Source organism: Callorhinus ursinus, unplaced genomic scaffold (genome assembly GCF_003265705.2).
Source record: "Callorhinus ursinus isolate GAN/ISIS: 27379988/994484 unplaced genomic scaffold, GSC_fseal_2.0 scaffold48, whole genome shotgun sequence".
Lineage (NCBI taxonomy): Eukaryota > Metazoa > Chordata > Mammalia > Carnivora > Otariidae > Callorhinus > Callorhinus ursinus.
The window spans coordinates 11,278,162-11,302,607 of NW_027397110.1; the positions used below are offsets into that span (position 1 = coordinate 11,278,162).

Consider the following 24,446-nt stretch of genomic DNA (forward strand, 5'->3'; position numbering starts at 1 on the left):
CCCTGCCCATCTACGTGGCTCTGCTGACCCTCCTTCACATATCTGTGTGGTGTGAAAACAGAAGGCTCCCAGGCCCCCGGGTCGGGGGGAGCCCTGGCCAAGGTTGGCTGTTGGAGGAGGAGGGCCTGCCCAGGCCCCTTCCAGTCTCTGGTGGGCTTCCAGCCCTGACTCGGGGCTCTGCAGACGACTCTCGTCTGCAGCAGGTGTGCCTGGAAGGCTGTACGTCACTACTCTCCTGGGAACTCCTGCTACTACCAGTTTTCCTTTTCATCACTCACAGGCAGCCGTTCCCGGAAAATCTTGGCTTAAGTCCAGCCTTGCTAATAAATATACAAAAGCTGGCCTGGCCCTTGTGTGATGTTCTTTCCCCCTAGAGAGAACCCAGGTATTAAGGTGAACGAGAGCCGAATTTTCCTCAACCAGTGGCCTGCTGGGAAGGTGATGGCTGCTTCCAGAATTGATCTAACCTGACCGGGTAGAGCTCCAAGCAAGGCTGGGGCAGGGCGGGAGCCGTGGGGGTGACTGATAGGTGTTAGGTAGACTTGAATTGGTACCTGCTTTGCTGGTTGATAGTTGGGTGACCTTGGGCAAATCATGTTCTCTCCCTCGACCTCAGTTTTCTCTTCTGTGAAATGGGGCCACTCGGTTTTGCCTACCCTGAGTCTCATGAGGACCCGGCGATATGAAGGCATAAGGGGGTGTTTTGTCAACCACTCAGTCTCATGAGACTACAAGTAGAGTTCGTGGGTGTTATTGATAAGCAGTTTGGAACCCATAGTGGGTCTTGTTGACCCCCCCCGGACACCTGACATGCTGGCAGCAGGCTTGGGGGATGTTGCGACAGGGTCCTGCAAGGAAAATGCAGTGTTTGTTAGGACACGTATGAAACGAGCTGGTATCTTTTGTGGAGCTGGTTCTCTATCTCCTTGGCCTGTGAAGAGGAAAAAAAAAATGTTGTTGGGTCTCGGGTGGGGCCTAGAGGCACGGAGGGCAGAGAGAAGCCATTGTATCTCGAGGGTGGGGACTCTGTGCGCGAGAAGAAATGGCGCCTCTCCTTGGTTCATGTGCTGCTTCCCGATGTGTCCTCCACAGTCGGTCTGGACCGTCGCCGCAGGCTCCCTAGAGTGGGGAGAGCCACCCACCTTACCTTTCTAGGGACAGTGGTTGGTCGGTCCTGGGAAGGAAGTTCAAACTAGTGAAGGTTTCCAAAGGCCTGGTGGGAAGGTCGCTCTCGAGTGACACGGGCCAGGTCGAGGCTGTCATGGCCGGATCCCATCTGGAAGTTTCTGTTCCTGGCCCGGTGGGCATGTAGACATGGCTCTGCCACTGTTCTCTGCCTCGCGGCAGGTTTGACAGCCCAAGCCACTGCCCGGCCTTCATTGCACCTCTGGGTTCCCTTCCAGGGCGAGTTGGAGCGGCAGCTGCTGCAGGCCAACCCCATCCTGGAGGCCTTCGGGAATGCCAAGACTGTGAAAAACGACAACTCCTCACGATTTGTGAGTAGTGGCCAGCCGCACCCAGCTTGTGGGGCAGGGGCTCCCACCCACAGCTTCGGCTCACGTCGCCTTCCTGGCCTGTCGCGTGGAGTAGGCTGGGTCTTGCTCCAGTCTCTGTGGCTCTGCATATGTGGCCTTTTCAACCCGGCTGGCAAAAAGCAGGAGGACAGAGTGGGGAGTTACCTGCCGGTCCCGCCAATTGTCCCTTTGGAGCCCAGGGCCAGTTAGAAGCCAGGGCTAGCTCCGGGAGTGGGGAACACTTGTGCGCCTCAGCGGAGGGTCGTGGGCACCTCTTGACCCTGTCCTGGCCTGGGCTTCAAGCAGCGTGGCCCTCTGAGTCCCGAGTACCCAAGCAGTGCTGGCACAGGGCCCCTGGCCTCCCAAGTGGGCTTTTGTCCCTCAGGCTGGATGAGGGGGCCTCTGATCGCTTCATCTGTCTATCCTTCAGGGCAAATTCATTCGCATCAACTTCGATGTCAATGGCTATATCGTTGGAGCCAACATTGAGACTTGTATCCTTGGTTACTTGCAGCCGGGGTGTCTGGTCTGGGGGGGGAGGGATGAGACCTTGGTGGAGAAGCAGCCTGATTCCGGCAGCTGCCCCCCTCATTCGGCCTCTCGGGACGCCTCACCTGTGGCATTGGGAGGAGTACCAGGAGCAGCTCATTGAACACCGGACCCCGGACTCAGGTTCTTCTTTAGTAGCAGGACAAAGTTGTGCCTCGGGAGGGATGGGATGATGAAGACCCTCCAGTGTGGTTCCCCGAGGGGCAGGGTTTGAGTAGGTGCTACTTTATTTCTCCCTGGCATAGGCATTATAGCCTTGCTGTTGAGAAGATCCTGCTCTCCATTCCCTTGTGCGAGGGGGCTCTTCAAAGACAGGGCTCCCGAGTGTGGGAGCTGCTGTTTGCCAGGCTCTACGCCCGGAAGGAGAGAGCCAAGACTGCTTTTGTTTTATTTTGCCATTTGCTGTCTGGTGAGGTTCAGTTGCCTTTGACAGGGGTGGGGAAAGTGGGGAGTTGCCTTCCCTCCTGCGTGCACGGTTCCTTAACATTTGCGAAGATCTTTTGGAGAAATCTCGTGCCATCCGCCAAGCCAAGGAGGAGCGGACCTTCCACATCTTCTACTACCTGCTATCCGGGGCTGGGGAGCACCTGAAGAGTGAGTAGTGGGCCCAGCAGCCTGGCCTGTGGTCTGCCGGCCCCAGTCGGACCACACATTGCAGTTGGGGAATGCAAACACCCCCCTTCCGAGGCCTTGGCCTTTGGTTCTGACCATGCCAGAGAAAAGCCGGGGCAGTTGAGTCTGCCTCTCTGAGTCGGGGGGCCCTGATGCTCTCAGAGGCTACATGGAGGGGAGTCTCACGCTCCGAGGGGAGAGCATTCCTGGCTACTCTGCAGTTCTGGGCTTTTCTCAGGCCTTTAGGGGTGCTTCCCATTCTCCCAGACCTTGGAGGTGGGAGCGCTGCCTAGAGCTCTGGTCACAGCCCCTCACTGACCCGCCTCGCCCTCCACCCCTTTCAGCTGATCTCCTGTTGGAGCCATACAACAAATACCGCTTCCTGTCCAATGGGCACGTCACCATCCCAGGGCAGCAGGACAAGGACATGTTCCAGGAGACCATGGAGGCCATGAGGATTATGGGCATCCCAGAAGAGGAACAGATGGGTACAGAGCTGGCCCTCCTGTGGCTGAAGGAGGGGAGGCGGGGGGCTGGTCATTGCGCCCTTGGAGGCGTTGGGGCAGCTGAGGCCTGGGGAGAGCTTCCTGTTGGCTCTGACTCTGGGGGAGGCCTGTAGAGGCCAGGAGGGAGGCCTCCAGCACGTGGGAAATGGTACCTCAGACTTGAGCGTCAGGGTTGTTCGCCCTCAGCGGTACCACAGGCATTTATGCCCAGGAGAATAAGGCCAGATGCTTACCTGCTCAGGGCCTGGGTCTTCTGCTCCATTCCTGCTTTGCCTCGGTGGAGTTTGGAAAGAGGCCGGGGCTGGGGTCTTTGCATTGCATTGGTGAAGGGCGGGACATGCCCGTGTCTTCCGGTTGCCCCAGAAGGAGGGTAGAGAGGCCTTGCAGCTTTATTTTGGAAAGACTGGGGGAGAGGGAGAGTCCGCCCTGTTCTCTAGCGTGAGGGTTGGAGCCACCTTGGCTCAGCCACGGGCAGTATGTGAATGGTGGGCACAGTTTTGTCTGATAGAACTTCATTTATAAAAATAGGGAGTGGACCCTGAGGCCAGAGGCATGTTCTTGGTCCATTTAGAAGTTTTGGGAGTTTTAACAGAGCTCGGGTCCAAGTAGAGGGCTGCCGGAGGCCCTGGTGATGGGCTCTCCATGGCTTGTCCTGTTCAAGGGCCCCTGAGGGAGTGACTGCCCCTACCCAGGGGCTTGTTCCAATCTCCACCTGGTTCTGAGCTGCCTTTGATTGCCCCCCAAAGGCTTGCTGCGAGTCATCTCGGGCGTTCTTCAGCTCGGCAACATTGTCTTTAAGAAGGAGCGTAACACCGACCAGGCGTCCATGCCCGACAACACAGGTAATGCTTGTGGTCCTGTCACCTGGAACACGGGGCCCGCGGTCTGGGTTTGGATTTGCTCAGGAGAAGAAGTCTTGTAGGAATTCTAGCCAAACCTTTCTTTTTCATTTTATGTGTATTCATGGCTGGCTATTGCTCTGTGTTTTTGTTTTTTTTTTTTATTTGACTGTGTGTGTGTGTGTGTGTGTGTGTGTGCACAAGTGGGGGGAGGGCAGAGGCAGAGGGAGAAGCAGACTCCCCGGTTGAGCAGGGAGCCTGACTCGGCTCCATCGCAGGACCCCGGGATCATGACCTGAGCCAAAGGCAGACGCTTAACCGACTGAGTCACCCAGGCGTCCCATGCTCTGTATTTTTTTTTTTTTTTTTTTTTATAAAATATACACAAATGTGACCCTGGTGTGTCTTCAGGGAGTAAGCGTCGGAAGGAATTAGGAAAGCCCTTGATCCTGCCGACCAGGGTTTCCCTCCGTCGTTCTGGAGGCCAAACCAGTTGTCCCAGTTAGTAAAACCGTGATTTCTGCTGATGCTCCATCTCATGCGTGCCTTCCCCGTGAACATGTTAGGACCATGGACCGCTGCCATCCCCACATCTGCTGCTCGGCCACTGCCATTCCGAGTCACTGCAAATGACCCCATTTAAGCTGTCAGCCTTAATGTGCCCTTGTTGGGGCTTTTGAAAAAACGTAACACGCGCGTGTTTGGATTGTAAAAGTTGTTGCGCCCCCAGCTCCTCCCTGTCCTGTTTGCGGGTAGGACCCACTTCCTCACTCACCGTGTGGCCAGGGATGTGCAGAGGAACCGGCCCCGGGCCCCCAGTGAGGAGGTACCACGGCCACGGGGTCTGAGGGGAGAGCTGGGCACTCTGCGCCCTGCTGAGGAAGGGCCCGGAGCCAGTTGTCCTGGTAATGATCGCTCAGTTACCACCTCTCGGTTGAGCAGAGGGCCTTGTTCTCTCGGGTTTAATTAAAACTTCTCACCCCTCCCTTCCTCACTCTTTGAAAAATCGCAGCTGCCCAGAAAGTGTCCCACCTCTTGGGTATCAACGTGACGGATTTCACCAGAGGGATCCTCACCCCACGCATCAAGGTGGGACGGGACTATGTCCAGAAGGCTCAGACTAAGGAACAGGTATGCCCTCTGGCCAGGGGTTCGGGCTGCCTCCTAGCAGGGTTGCTGCAGTGGCCAGTTGGGGCCCGCTCCGGGCCAGTGCTGTGATAGGCACCTTGCCTGGGTCCCTCATTCGGTCCTCGCAGCGGTTCGGGGAGCAAGGTGGTGTTTACCCCCCAGCGAGAACATGAGAAAACTGGCCCCAGGGAGTCAGGAGGCTGCCCGAGGCTACTGGCTTGGGAAGGGCCGTGGTTACATCGCGCCCCTTTGCATCGAGTTGACATTGAGACTGATGGGTCGGCGAGTGTGGACGCATGTCCTGCTCAGGTGTAGAGTGAAGCAAGAACTCGCTGCTTTCTCTAGCACAACTCATTCAGGTGCCTGGATGGCGGCACCCACTGCCCTCGAAGGCCGTGCCAAGCGGCTGTCTCTCCACCACCTGCTGTCTCGTTGCCCGTGGTGAGAGACAGCCCTTGGCTGCGCTGCACCAGTGGGCCTGCCTCCCCCAGGAGCTGGGGTCCCTCCCCAGCCGGGCCCCTCTGTTGCCACTGGTGGTGGGCGTTTTTAAGGTGCTATACTCCCACCTCTCAAAACTACTTTGGAGTCCACATTGACGAGTCCTTTTGCCTAGGGCTGCCGTCCAAGGTACCCCACGTGGCGGCTGTGGGCCCGCGGGCGACGCTCCACAGAGCCGCCCCGCCACAGCCAAGAATGCGGTTTTCAAAAGACAGTGTGCATAATTATTACCAACTGTTCATTTCCCTCATAATTAAAGAGCCTTTATTTTTGCTATTACGAAACTACTATGTGAATACTTCAGATTCAGAAAATATAGAAAAATCTAGAAAAAGAAAAAATTGTCACAGTCCTAACCAGTGACAGGTATTGGGCAGCTCTTTATTTCCTGCAAGGTTGTTTCTTTTTTTAATTTTTATTTTACTTGTTTATTTTAAGTGGGCTCCATGCCCAGTGTGGAGCCCCACGTGGGGCTTGAACTCACGACCTGGAGATCAAGACCTGAGCTGAGATCAAGAGTCGGATTCTTAACCGACTGAGCCACCCAGGCGCCCCCCAATGCTTTTTCTTTCTAAAACTTAGTTGTCACCCTGGCTTTTTTTACTGTGGAACCGTTCCAGCATTTGTGAGACAGGACAGTGTAATGAGCCCCAGCTGCCTGTTGTATGGGCAGCTTCGAGTTGCTGACCCCCGGCCGGTCTTGGCTCATCACTAATCTTAGTTCCCCGCCTCCCCCGTGGCATTATTTGAGGGAAACCTCATACACCTTATCACTTCTTCTGCAGATACCTCCGTGGGTCCCTATTTATCCTACAAAGGTTTCTGCAGATGTCTAAGTACTTAATGCAATGCCCGTATTGTTGGGCATCTAAGTTGTTTCAGTCTTGTGTCGTCATAAGTAACACTGCAGTGACCGTATTTGTGCATGAAGGTTTTTTCCCTGTCCTCAGGGCTGTCCCCCTGGGGAAGGGCCCTGCAGGTGGAGTGACTGGAGCAAAGGGTTACGAGGTTTAAAGGCTCCTTTGCCTGACATTCTGTCCCCCTGGGTGTGTCCCCTCCCTCCCCCACCCCAGGCTGACTTTGCCATCGAGGCCTTGGCCAAGGCCACCTACGAGCGAATGTTCCGCTGGCTGGTGCTGCGCATCAACAAGGCTCTGGACAAGACCAAGAGGCAGGGCGCCTCTTTCATCGGCATCCTGGACATCGCTGGCTTCGAGATCTTTGATGTGAGCTGCTCTCTCGTGCTCTCTTGGCCACCTTCTCCCTGGGCGTGGGGTCTTCTTGCCTCTGGCCCCATGGCGGCCCGAGTGGGCCAGCTCGTCCCTCGTGTGGAGGCAGGGCACATCAGTTGGGCATATTTTAAGCTCCAACAAGCACACCTGTTCCCTAGTGGCAGTGCTAAGAGAGAACGGGACCTTTTAGTGGGTGTCCTGGGAGCCTTCACGGGTAGGTGCTTTTTGAGATTTACTCTTTCAGTGACTGTTCATTGAGGGTTGGGACAGGACACTGTCTTCTGCCCATGAAGACTGAGGTCTGGCTGGGAAAAATGATACTTGCAGTAGATCAGAGGTTCTTAACCTGGGGTCCATGGCAGGTTGCAGAGAGACCATGAGCTCGGTGGGGGGCCGGGGGGGGGGATTACCTCTAGTTCTCACTAACGTCTCATTGACGTGATGCGTTTCTTCTGAATTGTGAATTAAGCAAGATACACAAGCCACAGTTGCCCTGGCAGCGCCCGGGGTCTGTCTCCAGTGGAAGTCAGATGCTTTCCCATCACCGCAGTGGTGGAGATGTTGCGATGTCCTTCACGCTCAAACCCCTGGAAGTTAGGAAGCCCGCAGCTTGTGCTTATTAATAAGGAAGCACCATGTATTGGTATGGCACAGTATTTAGATAATTATATTTCAACATAATAGCTATTTTATTCATTTTCAAATTTTGTTCCAAGAGAGGCTTTACCAAACTTTTAGAAAGGTCCATGGGCCCCAGGCAGTGAGGAACCCCTGCTCTGGGTTTGATAAGGGAAGGCACCTGCCCGTCTGGGCTCCCCAGGGGCCAGCACTGAGCTGCCCAAGGAGGTCCATCCTAAATACCCGTCCCACTTCCCCGCGAGAGGCTGCGGCTTCATGGTAGGAGGGCGGGCACCCCTCTGACGTAGCCCTCTCTCCTTGCAGCTGAACTCCTTTGAGCAGCTCTGCATCAACTACACCAATGAGAAGCTGCAGCAGCTCTTCAACCACACCATGTTCATCTTGGAGCAGGAGGAGTACCAGCGTGAGGGCATCGAGTGGAACTTCATCGACTTCGGCCTCGATCTGCAGCCCTGCATCGACCTCATTGAGAAGCCAGTAAGAGCCAGACCTGCTCAGACCTCAGACCTGGCTTGTCAGTCGTCCCCTCGGTGGGTGTGGGGGGCGCCTTGCCTCCCACTCCGCGTTGACTTGGAGTGTGGGGGATTGTGTCTGGTTCCTCTCCCTGTCGATGCCGCCTGCAGGAATAGGCCCTCGGACTCAGATCCGGGGCCTGGGGGCCTCGCCCAGCTGCCAGCCAGGTGGGGCTGTGGCTGGTGCCCAAGTATCCTGTCTTCAGTCCCAGAAGACCACCCAGCGTTTACCTGACGGGTGGGCTCAACAAGCCTTTCTTTGTCTTCAAGAAACGGGCTTGCCCAGCAAGGGCAACGTTATGACGTTAGTCATAACGTCCTGCCCTCAGGTGCTTTTGCTGCGGCGTGGCATCGGGCAGACCTAGGGTGATGAATGCTGCTCCCGGTACAGGTGCTGAGTCTGCCCCCCTTTAGGACTAACTGGGCACTAGAGCTTCTGTCCCACAGCATTGGCTGTTGGTGGGAGGCGGGAGCCAGAGAGCCTTCCCCTTTTCCTTCACTTTGTAGCGAATGCTCTTGCAGGTGTGGTTGGGGTCATCTGCTTGTGTTTTAGGTTGGACAGGATGTGCTCCTTCATGGAGCCTGAGCGGTTTCTTGTTCTGGGTTATCTCTCAATTGAGTTAAAGCACTGAACTCACATCTTCCCAGAGCCCTGAGCTGCTGAAAATGGGTACAACGAGAGTTACACTGAAATGCCAGTTAGCTGGAAGATCTAGGGGGGGAGTTTGTGCATTTGGAAGTGTTAGTTAAGGTTGGGGGCAGGGGTTGAAATGATTCATGATCCTAACGTGAAGCAGTTTACTTTTGTGGTGAGTTTTTCTTAAATCACATGCGTTTGCCAATGAGCCAGATCCCATCGGGCTTTGAGTCTCATCAGCCAGGCTCCACAGCATTTCAGTCTGTCTTATCAATTCAGTGTCCTGCTGGGGCTCTGGGGGCTTCCTCGGAGGACTTGCTCAAAGTCTCACATCTCACCACATCATGGTGCAGATACGGTGTGGGGGGCAGTGTCTCAGGAGTGGCTCCGGGGGGGGGCAGGCGCCTGTTGAGGACAGCTCCTGGGCCTGCGGGTCATGGTGCACATCCGTCAAACCTACCAGATGATTTCCAGGGCCCTGAGCCAGAGGAACTCCGTGATGGATCACCTGGTAAAGTGTATCAGCCACAGCCTAGACGTCAGAAGTTTCTTTTTAAATTAGAACCTTATTATTTTTTAAAATGGGCTCCATGCCCAATGTGGGGCTCGAACTCATGACCCTGAGGTCAAGAGTCACGTGCCGTACCCACTGAGCCAACCAGGTACCCCTAGACTAGAATTCCTGAGTTAAGTTCTGCTAATGCTTCTTTTTACCCTCCCTGTGGGGGCGAGTGCCACCTATCCTCTGCTGAGATTCTGGGGATTCTGAATCCTAACCTCTGGCCTCTGGTGAGGGCAGGGATGGGGTGGGTCCCCGTGTCGTGCTCACCTGTGTGATGCTGTGTTTTTCCCAGGCAGGGCCCCCTGGCATCCTAGCCCTGCTGGATGAGGAATGCTGGTTCCCCAAAGCCACTGACAAGAGCTTCGTGGAGAAGGTGGTACAGGAACAGGGCACCCACCCCAAGTTCCAGAAGCCCAAGCAGCTGAAGGACAAAGCTGATTTCTGCATCATCCACTATGCAGGCAAGGTGAGGCGAGCACACGCACGGCTGGACCACGTCGGGGGAGGTGGAGGTGATTCTGTCTAGGCCGAGGAGCTGGGCAGCCCTGCGGGCGGGGCGGGGGACAGTGCCTGTCCAGCGGGGTGCCTCGTGGCAGGAATCAGCATTCACACGGCACTCCCACCTCACGGAGCCCCATCCTGTGCGCCGTTGTACGAGCAGCTCGCAGCAGTCTTGTACGGTGCTCGGACTGGTACTCGGGTCTTGTCATTAGGTGCGTTTTCCGGGCGCAGAAGGGAGATTTGTGCTAAAGGCAGACGCTGGAGTTTGAATTAGAACCTTGCCACTCGTCAGTGGTGTGACTTTGGGCCAGTTAACCTCTCTGAGACTTGGTCACCTCATCTGGAAAATCAGTAAGCACCACTGTGCAGTGTTAGGTGTATTCAGTGAGCTGGGGCAGCCTGGTGCTTGGTGCAGGTCAGTGCTCTGGGTGGGGCCGCTCGGCCTCCGCACGCCTGATGTCGGAGCTGCACGTCCGCAGTGTCCCGGACTGTCGTGTGCATTCAGGAATGCTTAGCAGCACTCCTGGCTTCCACCCACCAGAGGTCAGTAGCACTCTCCCTAGATGTGACAGAAAGGTCTCTAGACGTTGCCAAACAGGGGATGGGGGCACAGTGGCCTGGTTGAGAGACACCACTGTGGGTGACAGCTTCGTTAAGGGCCAAGGATGCCCAGCGACAAAATGGCAAAACTGCTCTCATCCCGAACTGAGGAGGGGTGTCCCGAGTCCACAGAGATCTGTACTTAGAATAAAGCTGGTTTCAGCAAGTTCTGTGTTCCTTGCTTTGAAGCTCCTAACGGTTGCAGCCAGAACACGTGGTGAGTCGGGCCAGGCGAGCCTTGAGCTCTCACGGCTCTGGAGCCGCACCTGGTCCTCGCCCTGGTCCTCGCCCGCTGCTCCTGCAGGTGCTGAAGCACACAGCTCTTGAATTTAAAAACACCCACTAAAAAACCAAAAAAAACCCTCCAAACCAACCAATCCCGTTCCTATAGTTAGCTAAGGTAATGTCCCTGAGCCTACATTTCCATCTCCATCTTTGTTAGAAATGCACGGGCAGAGCTGCTCACAGGACTCTTACTGCAGTATTATTTATAATGCAAAACACCAGTCACACCGCAAAGCCCATCGGCGCGAGCCTGAACTGTGAAACCGGCCGCGTGCGTCCACGCCTGGGCTGCAGGGCAGCAACCGAAGGGACAAGTGTGCTGGCTGTGCGCCGGCGGCCAGGTGGCCAGGACGCGGTCTCGGGGGCTTCGTTGCCTCCCTGGAGGTAGCAGGAAGCCAGCATCACACACCTCATCGTCGACGGCAGCGCACCTGTGGGAGAACCTCCAGACGGGGCCGTAGAGGAGCGCCGGCCCCAGGACGGTGGTCGCCTTGCGCCGTGCTGTGGGTTAGGAAGAGGGAGGCCGAGGTGGCCTGCACTCGGTATCGTTCTGGGGTCTTTGCAGTGAAAGTACAATGGATTGCTCATTAAGAACGTTTGTCAGAAAATAAGAATAATACAAGCTCAGGGAAAACTCGGGCATCCTGAAAAGACAAAGCAAAAATCCTTGCCCTGTTAATTAAAAGGAATAGTGTAACATTTTGGTTTTGTCCTGCCAGGATTTTTCTTCCTTATGTGTATATTACCTAAAAACAAACAAACAAACAAATGTAAACAGGATATTCTATTACATCGCCACAACCCAGGTTTCTCAGGTAGTCCCCCGTTGCTGGATGTTTGTGTTGTGTGTAGGTTTTCCCTGTTCTGCGTCCCGCTGCCGAGAAGTCCTGCTGCTGCCCTGCTGCCCTCCTCACTCATTTCTTTCCGGGGGAAGGAAATACCAGGTCAAGGGGTGTTGGTGTTCTTAGCTTTTCCGCCCGTGGGGCCGGCTGGCTTTCGGAGCGCGTGTGTCCCCAGAGCAGCCTGTGACTTGGGCCCCCGACTCTCGCAGGTGGACTACAAGGCCGATGAGTGGCTGATGAAGAACATGGACCCCCTGAACGACAACATCGCCACGCTTCTGCACCAGTCCTCCGACAAGTTCGTCTCAGAGCTGTGGAAGGACGGTACGCCCTTTGCCCCCCACCCTTGCCTCCCCGTGGCCGTGGCCGGCCTCTTCTTGCCTGCCTCTGCCGCGGCCCCGGGACGAAGGCCGGGCCCCCGCCCGTGGGAATGCCACGGCGGCCCAGCGCCTCCTCACACGCGTGTCTCGTCCTGTGGTTCCACCTCTCCACGGCAGGCTGGTGGCCCAGGAGTTCTTTTTCCTTGCTTCTCTCGGTTCCTCCTTTGCCTCTGCCTGGTTTTGCTCTAACCTCTCTGTTGCAGAGATGCAGAGCACTCAGAGAGCCTATTTCTATCAACGCTTTCCCATTCTCCACCTAGAACCAGGTGACTGGCCACCCGGAGTGCTGACCCTTGTGTGCGGTGCATCCAGGGCTGTGCGGGGGCACGCTTCTACCGAGTGTTCCTACCCTTGGCTCTTCCTGCCTGACTGTCCCTTTCCTCGGTCTGCCCCCTGGCTTGTGGGCAGGCTGTCAATCTAGATCTTGGAGGGGGGGGGGCTGCATAAAAATTCATATTCTCAGAGCTCCACCCCCTGAAGGCGACACCATCTTGCTGCTTGAATGGCTGTGGGCGTCTTAGCATGAGTTTTAGGAGTCCTTTGCCCTGCTGTGTGTATGTGCACCCGAAAGCTAAAAGAGCCTGTGTGCTTTCGTTCGGCGCTCTCAGCAAGGGCCTGCTCCTTCTGGGCCAGGCCTCTAGGGGGCAGGACGCGCTCACCTGAAATAGCCGGTTATCATGGGGCACATTCACCCTTCCTCTGAGCAATCGGAGTGGCCTTCACAAGCCACCCACTCCCAGGAAGCCTTCCGTAGCCAGTGAAATGGGCCCTGGGTGTGTGAGGTCAGAAATGCCCCCCATTTTAATTGACCGGTTCAGTGAGTCTGTCCTCGCACCCGGCCCCTGTCTTGAGCACCTGTTCTTTTTGCTGTCTTCACATAAATCCTAGAGATCTGACCACAGAGGAATAGGAAACAGATTTTTTGTCACAGAGTCCTTAGCTTTTACAACCAGGAGCAGAAGCCTTCAAATTTAATATTGCCTCTTGCTTAAAATGGACTTCCAGTCACCAGCCACTGCGGTTGGGTTTGCTTGTTCCTTTGCTTTCACCTCGGAGGAAGCGGTTCCTTCATTGCTCTGGGCATGTGCCACGGCGCTAAGGGCTACTTCCTGGGAGGGCGTTTGAGATGATAAAGACCTGTGAGCTAGGAGACCCAGCAAGACACAAGAGCGGGAAGGGGTCTGCAGGCTTTTTGGGACACATGCTGATGTGTCTGCTCCTGATGTCACATGCTGCTCTAGGCCCCCAATTTATTTTATTTTTAAAGATTTTATTTATTTGTCAGAGAGCGAGAGAGGGCACAAGCAGGGGCAGGGGCAGGCAGAGGGAGAAGCAGGCTCCCTGCTGAGTGTGGGACTCGATCCCAGGACCCTGAGATCATGACCTGAGCTGATGGCAGACGCTTAACCAACCGAGCCATCCAGGCTCCCCTAAGTCCCCGATTTAGAGGGCTCTGCACGGGAGGCCTTCGGACAGTGAGGGAATCATCCAGAGTCCTAATAACCATGGTAGGTAGCTTTACAGTTCCCACTTTCTAACTTCTAGCTCTGTGCCCTTAGGTAAAGGTCAGTGTGAATTCAGGATACTGGTTTTTTTTTTCTTAATGGGACTGTGGAACTACAGGATTCTGTAGGTCAAGTTTTAACACCTCCTTAGAGCCAGCCTAGTGAAGTAGCCTCGCTTACTCTTTTGAGATCTTGTTGCAGCTTTATTACATCTCTTTGGGAACGAGCTTGCACAGTGGGCTGAAGATGGGTGATATGAATGTGGGGTTAGCCAGTGGACCACCCCACCCCGCTGCCCAGTGGCCTTGCAGGCTCTCCAAACCCTTTCCCGCCTCCTGTTCACAAAGTCAAGTTTTTTTGTGTTTTTTGTTTTTTAATTTTTTTATTCTTCCTACAAAGTCACGTTTGCTGAACGTTTGGAGTTGACCTTAGCTCTCTGTGTAGATTCTAAGTAGAGGCGGTCTCACTGTTCCGTAGTCTCTCCTCCTCCTGTCTGGGTGTGTCTGTCTGTCTCTCCTGTCCCTCCACCCCCCACTAGGACCACTGGGCATTCATGTGCTTTTTTGGGTGGTCTCTGCAGTGGACCGCATCATCGGCCTGGACCAGGTGGCTGGCATGTCAGAGACGGCGTTGCCCGGGGCCTTCAAGACGCGGAAGGGCATGTTCCGGACGGTGGGCCAGCTTTACAAAGAGCAGCTGGCCAAGCTGATGGCCACGTTGAGGAACACCAACCCAAACTTCGTCCGCTGCATCATCCCCAACCACGAGAAGAAGGTGCGGGTGCTCGGCCCCTGTGTGTCTCCCTGCACAGAAGTGGTGCTTCCCCACGCCCCCACGCCCCCACGCTGAGAGCCTCGGCGAAGGCTCCCACTCCCACTCCCGGGGGCGTTTACCCTGCTGAGTCGGGAGGGGCCTGCCCTACCTTTCTCCGTCCTCACCGGGCACCAACGCAAGACCACCCGCGTGTATTTGTTTCTCTCTCCAGGCTGGCAAACTGGATCCCCACCTGGTGTTGGACCAGCTGCGCTGCAACGGGGTCCTGGAGGGCATCCGGATCTGCCGCCAGGGCTTCCCCAACAGGGTGGTGTTCCAGGAGTTCCGGCAGAGGTGAGCCGGGGCCGGGAGCCTGCCTCTCCTGTGGCGGGCCGTGTGAGCGAGGGAGCGTGTCCTCATCCCCGTACAGCTGGGGTCTGGCCGGCTTGTCCTGTTCCTTCTCTGTATGAGAAGGGGTTTCCCCGTCTTGTTATCTTGCTGGCTGTCACCCCTCATGACTCGGGGGCCTGGCACTATTCGCTACCGTTCGAGGATCTTGGAGGAGAAAATAAAGAGGAATCAGCCGGGGACCGGGGTGTTTGAAGAACTTTGTAGAAATGGAGGTCCCAGAGCCCTGCGGCTGCTTGCTGTGTGTACAGAGCGGGACATCGATGACACGGTCCTATGTGCCATTGCCGGCATGATGCAGCCCTCTGTTTCTGGGGCCATCCTACTTGTCAGAGGCCCCTGCAGCGCCTCAGGGGAAAGGTGGCAGATGCGGACACCGGGCAGTTCGCAGTTGGTGAGCCCAACCTAAAGCTTGCCCCCGAGTGACCGAAACAGTCCAGTGTGAGTTTCCATTCACGTTCTGGAACAACTGAAGCCTTTCTGGGTCATTCTGCCTAAGGAAAGAGCAGGGTGGGGTTTGCTGAATGTCTTCCTTCCCTGGGAGACTCTGTGAAGGGATTCCTCTGTGCGCTGACCTGTAGGGATGGTCCTCTCTCCCGTGCATCCCAGGAACCCGGGCACGGGGTAGACTGACCAGGCTTCTTGTTCTTCCTCAGGTACGAGATCCTCACACCAAATTCCATTCCTAAGGGCTTCATGGACGGGAAGCAGGCGTGCGTGCTCATGGTGAGTAGAGCTGCCGCCTCTGCCTCCCGCTGCGGGGGGGTGGGGTGCGCACGCACATGGCGGCGCCCGTGTGCCTGGACGCGGCCTTCTCGCTGGTAGACGACTGCGCTGTTGTCCTGCCATTGCTCCAGTCCTGATGCTGCTGCGCGCCCCGAGCGGCGGCCCTCTCGGCCCTGGGATGGGCAGGGCTGGCGTGCGGGGCCAGGCCAGTGCGGACACTAGCGATGCGGCCACAGCAGGCTCTGATGGGAGCCGGTCCCTTCCTTTGGGGCACATTCTCGAGCTTTCGCACTCGTATCTCCTTGGATTGTCACGCTCAGCGTGGGTGGCAGGGGGCGGCAGCCGGCCTGGAGCATGGCCCCCAGCCCCCACAGTGCCTGTTTCTGGACATTTCTTTTCAGCCCTTTGAGTAGTGCCTGATGTGCAGCAGGCTCTTTGAACTCTGCTAGAATAAATGACAGCCCCCGGTGGCTCAGTGGCCAAGCTGGGGCCGGATTCCACCCCGCTCCCCGCTCCCCCCTGTCCTGTTTCCTACGATATAGGTGTCAGATTGTTCCTTATGTGTCCAGGGTGAGTGAGCCCTGCCTCCTGTTGTCTTTCCTCTGCATTCTTTCCAAAGAGGAGAGAGGATGGGTTGGGGAGTTGTCAGAAAGAGAAAAGGGAAGAAGGGAGTTGACACCTCCTACGTGGGAAGCCCCGCATTAGGTGATAGGGAGGTGGGGATGGGAGGGCGGAGACCACTCCCTGCTGTCCCGCGCTCACCAGCCCTGAGCCCGTGGGAAGGAGGGCGTGACCGGGGAGGGCGTGTGGGCCACCCATCCTCGAGGCTGTCCAGGTTAGGGGTGGGGCAGGGAGGGACGATGCCCGTGCGGGCTCCACCCGCCTTCTTCCCTGCTCCTCCCCTGGCCTCTCCAGGGTGACGGGGGCCTTTTGGGGGCCCCGAAGCTTGCTCCGATCTCACTCTTCCCATTCCAGGCTCTGCCTTTTCAGAGCTTGTTCTGAATCCTCGTCTCCCAGGAGGACAGGCGGACAGGCAGACCCTTGCCTCGGTGGGTCAACAAGAGAGCCCCATACTGTGCCCAACCGCTCAGTGGTGGTAACGAGCACTAATTCTGCTCAGTCCGCAGCACGTGTTGCCCTGTGCCGAGCTCTGTGCTCTCCCGTTCAGTTCTCACGGCCATACTGGGGACGAGGCACTATTACTTGCTTGATTTCTTCACTTTATTCTAATTAAAGAAAGCATTATTCTCATTTTCCAGCTGCGGAAGCAGGGGCTCCTCCTAGAAGTTATAGCCCCAGGTCACGTAATTAATGTTTGGTCCTGGGCTTGGCCTGAACTGGAGTGTGTCCTAGTCTTGGTGACGATAAACCACCTCTGGTTTAAGGGTGGCCCAGCCGGGCACTGGTAGACCGTGATGGCAGTGCATGGAGGCAGGAGGTAGAAGGAGAGAAGACCCTTAGGTCCTTCTGATGTCGAGGTTCTGTGTTTTTCTGCGGTCTGATGCGTACCCTGCTCTGTGCGGGAAGCCCCCAGCCCTTCCTCTCAGCATCCTCTGAGCCCCGCCTTCTTGGGCTCCGGGGGACAGGCTGCCCAGCAGAGAGGCAGCCGCTGACGGACAGCCTCTCTGGGACAGACTGCTGGCTTCCGGCGTTGCTCCGAGGGCCCCGTGGTGGCACGTGGTGAGTGGGCTGTCTGCTCCCGTCTAGATCAAAGCCTTGGAGCTGGACAGCAACCTGTACCGCATTGGCCAGAGCAAGGTCTTCTTCCGGGCTGGCGTGCTGGCCCACCTGGAGGAGGAGCGGGACCTGAAGATCACAGACGTCATCATCGGGTTCCAGGCCTGCTGCAGGGGCTACCTGGCCAGGAAGTGAGTTCTTGGAGGGGTCCGCCTCCGCCCAGCCTGCCTGTGCTCGGGCCCTTCCCGGCTTTCCTGCTACACAGGGGCACTGACGCTGGTCGGGGGTCGGTCTGAGGGACACCCAGGTGGAGCTCTCTGCCCCCTGCTTTCTGGATTTAGGGCTGAGGTTTAAAGTGACCGGCTGGGAAGCGGGTGACTCTGGGCCTGATTTGCCTGCCCCAAACGGTCCTGCGTACCAGTCTTCTTCACTGTGTCCCTCGTGTGGGGATGATGCCCAGACTGTGTCCCCAGAGTCCCCTGTGCTCCCGGGACAGGAGGCCGTCCTCGAGTCCAGAGCAGCTCCTTTGAGAGTGGGGCTCACCTGCCGCAGGACAGTGGGTGTGGTGGCTGCATGTTGGTCTCCTGAGCCCCGATACCTGTGCTTGGGGCCGTATGTTACATTGTGAGCTGGGAACGCTGGGAAACGGAGCGTGGCTTTGTGGTGTTAGGACCAGTGGAGCCTTCATGTATCCCAAAGCCCCCCCAAGTTGACATCTTAACCCCACCTTTGCAGGACATCAGCTGCTGACATTTTGCCACCAATCAAAGACCACTGAGGGAGGGTGGCAGGAGAGTGGGACACTGAAGTCAGTACGTCTCCTGAATGACCAGGAGTCACACTGGACGCAGATCTAATTCACACAGGGGCTTTCACCCTGTGAACTCACTTGCCCCTTGGTGACCTAGGTCCTTGTCACCCTCTGCGGGGTCACCCATAGGACTCGCCCCCAAGGCCAGGCTCCTTCCCTACACTTGTGTCTTGAGGCGTCTCAGGCGGGCAGGGGTCAGCTCTCCTGGAAAGGCCTCCCGTCTGCTGGAGGTGTGCGGTCCCCTGCCCTGACGGGGTTCCTCTCCCCAGGGCCTTTGCCAAGCGGCAGCAGCAGCTGACAGCCATGAAAGTCCTGCAGAGGAACTGTGCCGCCTACCTCAAGCTGCGCAACTGGCAGTGGTGGAGGCTCTTCACCAAGGTGGGTTCCGATGGGCCTCCCTCGCTGCGGCCCCACAAGCGCCCTCAGCCTCTGTTGTGGCGCAGGGACAGGCAGGCCTCCCGCCGGCCTCTGGGCGGGACTCCAGGGCCCTGGGAGCAGGGTGTAGCCTTGGCCTCTACCCCCCGCCCCTGGGCATGCCCTGCGAGGTCGGGGTCCAGAGCGTGCACGCCGTGGCACGTGTCTGGCATGGACAGCCTGGCCACCGGGCCTCCCCGGGTGCTGGGGGCGCTGTCCTCCCAAGCAGCCACAGGGCGGTGGGTCAGAACGTGCACACAGCTGGACAGGCTTTCCCCTCCCTAGCCTCTCAAAAAAAAAAAAAAAAAAACTCCATCTTGAATGTCGTTTGGGCTGCTTTCATTTGTAATAAATAATTTGTGGCCGTTGCAAAAAGTTACACTGACAAAGAGCGTGAAGAAGAAAACGAAGGTTCACACGTGCCCCCTTCAACCCCTAGCCAGCGTCCGGGCAGAGTAGACGTTTCACTGTTTATTCCACTGTCTGTGTTTACCCCCTTTAAGTCTCCGCTCTGTAAACCATATGCATTCTTACCTAGCTGAGCTCTGACTTGCATAAACAGTCTTGTGTTTCGTGTATTTTCCATTTAAAATTCCTGCCCGAGCATCATTTTTTAAAAAGTCAGCATTTTGTTCCCTGGAGACATTTGCTGTTTTAGGTGGCTGCTTTTCCCGTGGTGTGTGTTTCTCTCATTCCTCGTGTTCCACCATTGTAAACATGCTGTCCACGTCTTCGTGCACACATGAGGGTGGTGTCCCTGGGTCAGGGGCCTGTGGCACACAGCACCCAATCGATCTCCAGAAAGATGGTGTGTTTGCGCCTCCTCCCCCAGCGGGTCCAGTTGCCCGGCGCTCCAGCCAGCTTGCCTTGGGCGTGGGGGAGGGCCCGAGCAGGCATCCTCAGCCGAGCATCTCTTCCGCTGTCTCTTCCAGGTCAAGCCGCTGCTGCAGGTGAGCCGGCAGGAGGAGGAGATGATGGCCAAGGAGGAGGAGCTGGTGAAGGTCCGGGAGAAGCAGCTGGCGGCCGAGAACAGGCTCACGGAGATGGAGACGCTCCAGTCCCAGGTGGGTGTGTGCAGGCCCGGCCCGGGTAGTTGGGGGCGGGGCTCCCCCTGCTGCCACCTGCTGGCCAGCGGCAGGCGGGGCGTGTTTGGAGGGTCACTGTCACCAGCGGCTCATCTCTCCGCAGACCCCCATTCGGGGTTCTGTGATGTAGGGAGGCGCCCGGTGGGGCGGAAAGCTCACGGGAGTTGGGGGAACCTCTCCCAGCCTGTTTCCCGGGGATGGCGGTGCACAGCTCCCGGGGTAGCGGTGAAGGATCTGGAACGCGACGTTTGGGAAGTGCCGGGGAGCCTCGGCACCCTTGAGACGGGAATTGCTCCGGTCGGCGCCGTCTCCTCCCCATGGAAGCCTCAGTGCGGGAGCCTCTGTGCTGCCGGGGCCCGAGGAGCTTGTGGGGGGCTCACGCGGTCCCCGCGCTCTTTGCAGCTCATGGCGGAGAAGCTGCAGCTGCAGGAGCAGCTCCAGGCGGAAACGGAGCTGTGCGCCGAGGCCGAGGAGCTCCGGGCCCGCCTGACCGCCAAGAAGCAGGAGCTCGAAGAGATCTGCCACGACCTGGAGGCCAGGGTGGAGGAGGAGGAGGAGCGCTGTCAGCACCTGCAGGCCGAGAAGAAGAAGATGCAGCAGAACATCCAGGTGAGCCCCCTTACCCCTCTGGAGAGGGGGCGGGGCGTGACGCCCCGGGAGCCGGAGAGCGCGCAGAAATCGCCGGGGCCCGTTCGCTTGGGGCGGCCTCTGAGAGCTCCTCTGTGCAGGTAGCGAGCACTGCCAATGGAGCAGCGAAGCCAGTTCCATTTCCCTCCGTCCTCGCTGCGGTCGGTCCGCGGGGCCAGGGCGATCAGCTCTGCCTTCTGCCCGCGCTGCTGGTGGGCAGCTTGGTAGGAGGCACCTCAGAACCAGCAAGCACACGCTTGGCCAGGGTCCCTTGTCTCCGTCTCCGTCCCCCAGTTTTAAAGACGGAACCCCACAAGTGTGGGGTGGGCCGGGTCCGTGTGGTCTGCCCCCACCCCCCCACCTCACGGTCTCCCCGGCTCCGTGGCAGGAACTGGAGGAGCAGCTGGAGGAGGAGGAGAGCGCCCGCCAGAAGCTGCAGCTGGAGAAGGTGACCACCGAGGCCAAGCTGAAGAAGTTGGAGGAAGACCAGATCATCATGGAAGACCAGAACTGCAAACTGGCCAAGGTGAGGAGGCCCCGAGTGCTGAGCCGCGCGGGCGGGCGGCTGGGCGCAGGCCAGACTCCTGGCCCACCGCCTCTCTCCCTCTCGTACGGTCACAGCATCTGCGCTGTCACGGGTCCTCTTCTGGGCGTCTGTGTCCTCCGGGTGCCAGCGTCCTATCCGAAGGGGTGTTTCTCACCGCTGAGTGGGGCCCGAGGGCAAGGCTTGGCATTTCTTCTCGGTAAAGCTCTCTGCAAGCTCCTGAGACCCGAGACTTGTAGCTGAGCCGTCTGTGGGGTGTTGCACATCTGTCCCCGGGGGGCTTTGGGGACCACGGTGGCTCAGTGTTGAGGCGCAGGTGCCCTCCTCCGGCCGTCCCCAGGGTAGTGGCTGTTTAAGAGTCTCTTAGAGCCAAGTCAGGTCCCTGTCACAGTCTGCTGGCGAGCAGATAAAAGCCCAGAGTCATGTCAGGAGAAGGAGAGACAGGGTCAGAAGGCCATCTTCAGTTCCGAGTGTGGGGTGGGGTGGATGTGGCAGGACACCTGCCTGTAGACTCTGTGACACGAGACGGAGTCGCCCAGGCTTGGGTGTTGGTGCTTGTTTAGTACTGGGACTGTGAGGTCAGCCTGGTCGGGGACCCGCTGAAATTAGGACTTCAGCGGTGGCCACGTGGCAGAAAGGGGGGGGAGCAGCCAGGGTGCTCTGGGGGCACGAGGAAGGCGGAGGTCACAGCCCACCCAGTGGACGAGTGCCAGGCACAGAGAGAGTAGAATCATTGCATCTGAATCCCCTGGGTGCCTTCTTACCTGAGCCCAAACGGGTGACACAGGTCCAGGAAGGCCTTGGGCACCCACATCTGTAGATCCTAAGGAAGCTTATCCAGCTAATTCAGGGCTGCTAGTGACTTTTCTTTCTTTCTTTTTTAAGATTGATTTATTTGAGAGAGACCACAAGCGGGAGGGGCAGAGGGAGAGAATCTCAAGCAGACTCCCCGCTGATTGTGGAACCTGACCTGGGGCTTGATTTCAGGACCCCAAGATCGTGACCTGAGCCGAAACCAAGAGTCAGTCGCTTAACCAACTGCGCCATGCAGGCGCCGGCTAGTGACCTTTCAGAATTATCCTTTGATCCAGAAAATCCTAGTGTGTCAAGTATTTAAGGTCCTCCCCTTGGTTCAGTCCTAAATTTCCGGGCAAGTTATATTTGAGGAGAGCTGAAGTGTTCTGTGCTCAACTAACTTTTAGCTCTGACCCACCCTCGGCCCCTCAGGAGAAGAAGCTTCTGGAAGACAGAATAGCCGAGTTTACCACCAACCTCACGGAAGAAGAGGAGAAGTCGAAGAGCCTCGCCAAGCTCAAGAACAAGCATGAGGCGATGATCACCGACCTGGAAGGTAAAAGGGTGGTGGGCAGGAACTGAGGTGTCCCCACTCCGGAACCCGCCTGGGCCTTGCCGCCAGGAGCAGGAACACTGGGCTGGTCTCAGTGTTCACTGGGTGCAGGCACGCTCAGAGTCTGCAGTCCCCAGCCACTGCCCTGAAAACCTCGGGGACAGCTCTGGTCCCCACAGGAGTCTAGGCTCCGGGCACTGGCTGGGCTAGGAAGCCCACGTGAAGGGCTCTCAGAAGAACACTCTGGCATTTCTTTCCTGTCGTGTGCCATGAGTTGCACAAGACTGACTTCCTAAGAGGTCCTAGGTCTGACCCCAGCTCTGCTGCTTACCAGCTGTGTCACCTTGCAGCTCTCCCTTAATCTCTGTGGCCTTTAGTTTCTCCTCCCTCTAAGGGTCACAGTGACTGGGCGTCCACGGGGACTACCCTAAATCACACATGCAGGCACACCATGCGTGCTCTGCTGGGTTGGACAGATGCCGCGAGAGACCGTTGTTTGACTCGGGGCAGGTGGCCAGTTGTGCCTTTGTCTGTCTGAGGATTTCTCACCCGTGCCTCTTGAGAGGTGTAGACAGTGGAGAGGGGAGAGGGGACCACTGTGGGGCCTCTGAGCTCGTGCCAGAAACCACTGCTCCCTCGGCAGAGGCTCGGGGCACCCCGCGTGTCCAGGACAGATGTCGACTCCCTGCACACGTAGGGCCCAAACTGCCCAGGCTGACCACCAGGAGGGTTTTCCCAGCCCCGCCTGCCCCCTTCATGTTTGGAGGGGATGAGGCGAGTCAGGCCGGCAAAGGGGAAGTGAGGTGCTAGAGGGGTCTCACCCCGCGGACTCCCTCCCTCACCCGGGAACAGTCTGAAACACAGTCATCCAGGTCTAGGAGGGCACAGCCACCGGGCAGGCAAACACCGAGAGGGGCTTCTTAGTTTGACACTGACCAGTGTTAACAAAGATATGAAACAGTCTGAACACACGCGCGTGCACACACACACGGCTGGTGGGAGCATGAACTGGGAGGTGGCCCTGAACGGTCTGGTGTTGCCTGGTGGCTTTGAAGCTTCACGTGCCTACAACCAACCCAACGCTCTCAGCCACACGCACCGGGGGTTCCGGGCCAGAGCGCTCACGGCAGCATCGTTCCGGAGGGTGCACCGCGAGCCCGACCCGAATGCCCTTCCGCTGTAGCACAGGGAGATAAGCTGTGGTATGTTCACCCGGTGGAACACTAGACTGGTCCGCGTGGATCAATTGCAGTGACACTTAACTTGCTAAATCTCAAGGTCTTACTCTTGAGTGACAAAAGCAGGCGCGGACTCTGGGCTAGGAGCTGTGGTGAGTGCTTGCAGATATTAATGCCCGCGGGCTTCGCAACCTAACGAGGCACGTGGTCTCATTATCCTTGTATTCAGATGACGCACAGAAGGGTTAAGAGGTTACCTGAGTGACGTCCTAGTGGAAATCGTAAAGCCAGACATTGGACCCTGACCCCCCGCACTGACTGTAGAATTCATACAGGACTTTACCTTACACAGTTTAGGTTCTTGAAAACTAAGCCTATTTTTTAGGGAGGCAGACCTGGTACAGCCTTAAAGGAAAACAAGGGAACTGTGAGCACAATGTGCAGGGGAGCGTAGGTCCCTGGCAGGGCAGGTTGGCAGGGTTTGTGGTGACACCGGACGTGGCAGCTCGGGGATGTTCTTTCCTTCATCCAGGCCTTGGGTACAAGTGTCTGCGTGTCATGATCCTTTAAGGCTGACGTATGTTTTATAACAAAAACTTAAGTATTTTTTGTAACAATGAGAAACAAAGATGGGAAAAACCTGTGGACGCTGAGGGCTCTGTCGGTCTCCCCTGGCTTGCTTCTCAGAGCGCCTCCGAAGAGAGGAGAAGCAGCGTCAGGAGCTGGAGAAGACTCGTCGGAAGCTAGAGGGGGACTCTACTGACCTCAGTGACCAGATTGCCGAGCTGCAGGCCCAGATCGCCGAGCTCAAGATGCAGCTGGCCAAGAAAGAGGAGGAGCTGCAGGCCGCCTTGGCCAGGTGAGGGCCGGCGCCCCCTGCCGGCAGGTGCCGGCACCTGCCGCCGTGCGCCCCGTGCGCACAGCTGCCCTCTTGGAGCCATCCCACAGCAAGACCTGTCCCGTTCCCTAAGGGCACGTGTGCGGCTGCTTTGTCGTCTGTTTGTAACCCCCGGAGGTCATCTGCAACGTCACCCAGCACCGTAGGCCTTGCCTTTCTTGCATTTTTAAACTTTCTGGCTAGAGGCATGCCAAAAAAAAAAGGAAAAGAAAATCTTTGTTTTAGATTCACAACAAAATTGAGCAGAAGGTGCACAGGTTTCCCATACACCCCTGCAGCCCGCCCCCCGCCCCCCCAACGCGGCCTCCCGCACTGTCACTTCCCAGCCCAGGGGTGGCACATTTGCTACAGTTAATGAACCTGCACTCACGTGATTATCACCCCCAGAGTATCTGCGGCACCTTCGTATCTTTCCTTAGTTGCTGTAATGATGGACTGTAGCATTTTATTTCCTTTTTAATTTTCACTAAATTTTTATGTTTTAGAGCACTGAATTTCAGTTTGGAAAATGAAGTGATTCTTCTGTGGGGTTTTTCAGTTTACAGAGTGGTTTTGCTCTTAAATCTTCGGGAAGCTGCAGATATTTTTGCCGAGAGGAGCACCAGAGGGCGGGCCATGGTTATGACTTCTGGAAGC

The 24,446-nt window shown here is 57.1% G+C and overlaps 1 protein-coding gene across 1 annotated transcript in view; it reads left to right on the forward strand.

The window, feature by feature from the left end:
* Nucleotides 1-24,446, forward strand: part of MYH9 (myosin heavy chain 9) — a 90,105-nt gene that overhangs the window by 52,914 nt on the left and 12,745 nt on the right. Inside the window, exons 6-25 of the mRNA XM_025881846.2 lie at nt 1,404-1,496; nt 1,945-2,008; nt 2,559-2,657; nt 3,020-3,163; nt 3,928-4,023; nt 5,033-5,151; nt 6,720-6,872; nt 7,821-7,994; nt 9,521-9,694; nt 11,666-11,780; nt 13,922-14,115; nt 14,327-14,448; nt 15,159-15,228; nt 16,936-17,096; nt 17,986-18,094; nt 19,063-19,194; nt 19,618-19,824; nt 20,231-20,368; nt 21,614-21,737; nt 23,600-23,771. Of these exons, the coding sequence (XP_025737631.1) occupies nt 1,404-1,496; nt 1,945-2,008; nt 2,559-2,657; nt 3,020-3,163; nt 3,928-4,023; nt 5,033-5,151; nt 6,720-6,872; nt 7,821-7,994; nt 9,521-9,694; nt 11,666-11,780; nt 13,922-14,115; nt 14,327-14,448; nt 15,159-15,228; nt 16,936-17,096; nt 17,986-18,094; nt 19,063-19,194; nt 19,618-19,824; nt 20,231-20,368; nt 21,614-21,737; nt 23,600-23,771 (2,660 nt within the window). The remainder of the gene's footprint in view (nt 1-1,403; nt 1,497-1,944; nt 2,009-2,558; nt 2,658-3,019; nt 3,164-3,927; nt 4,024-5,032; nt 5,152-6,719; nt 6,873-7,820; nt 7,995-9,520; nt 9,695-11,665; nt 11,781-13,921; nt 14,116-14,326; nt 14,449-15,158; nt 15,229-16,935; nt 17,097-17,985; nt 18,095-19,062; nt 19,195-19,617; nt 19,825-20,230; nt 20,369-21,613; nt 21,738-23,599; nt 23,772-24,446) is intronic.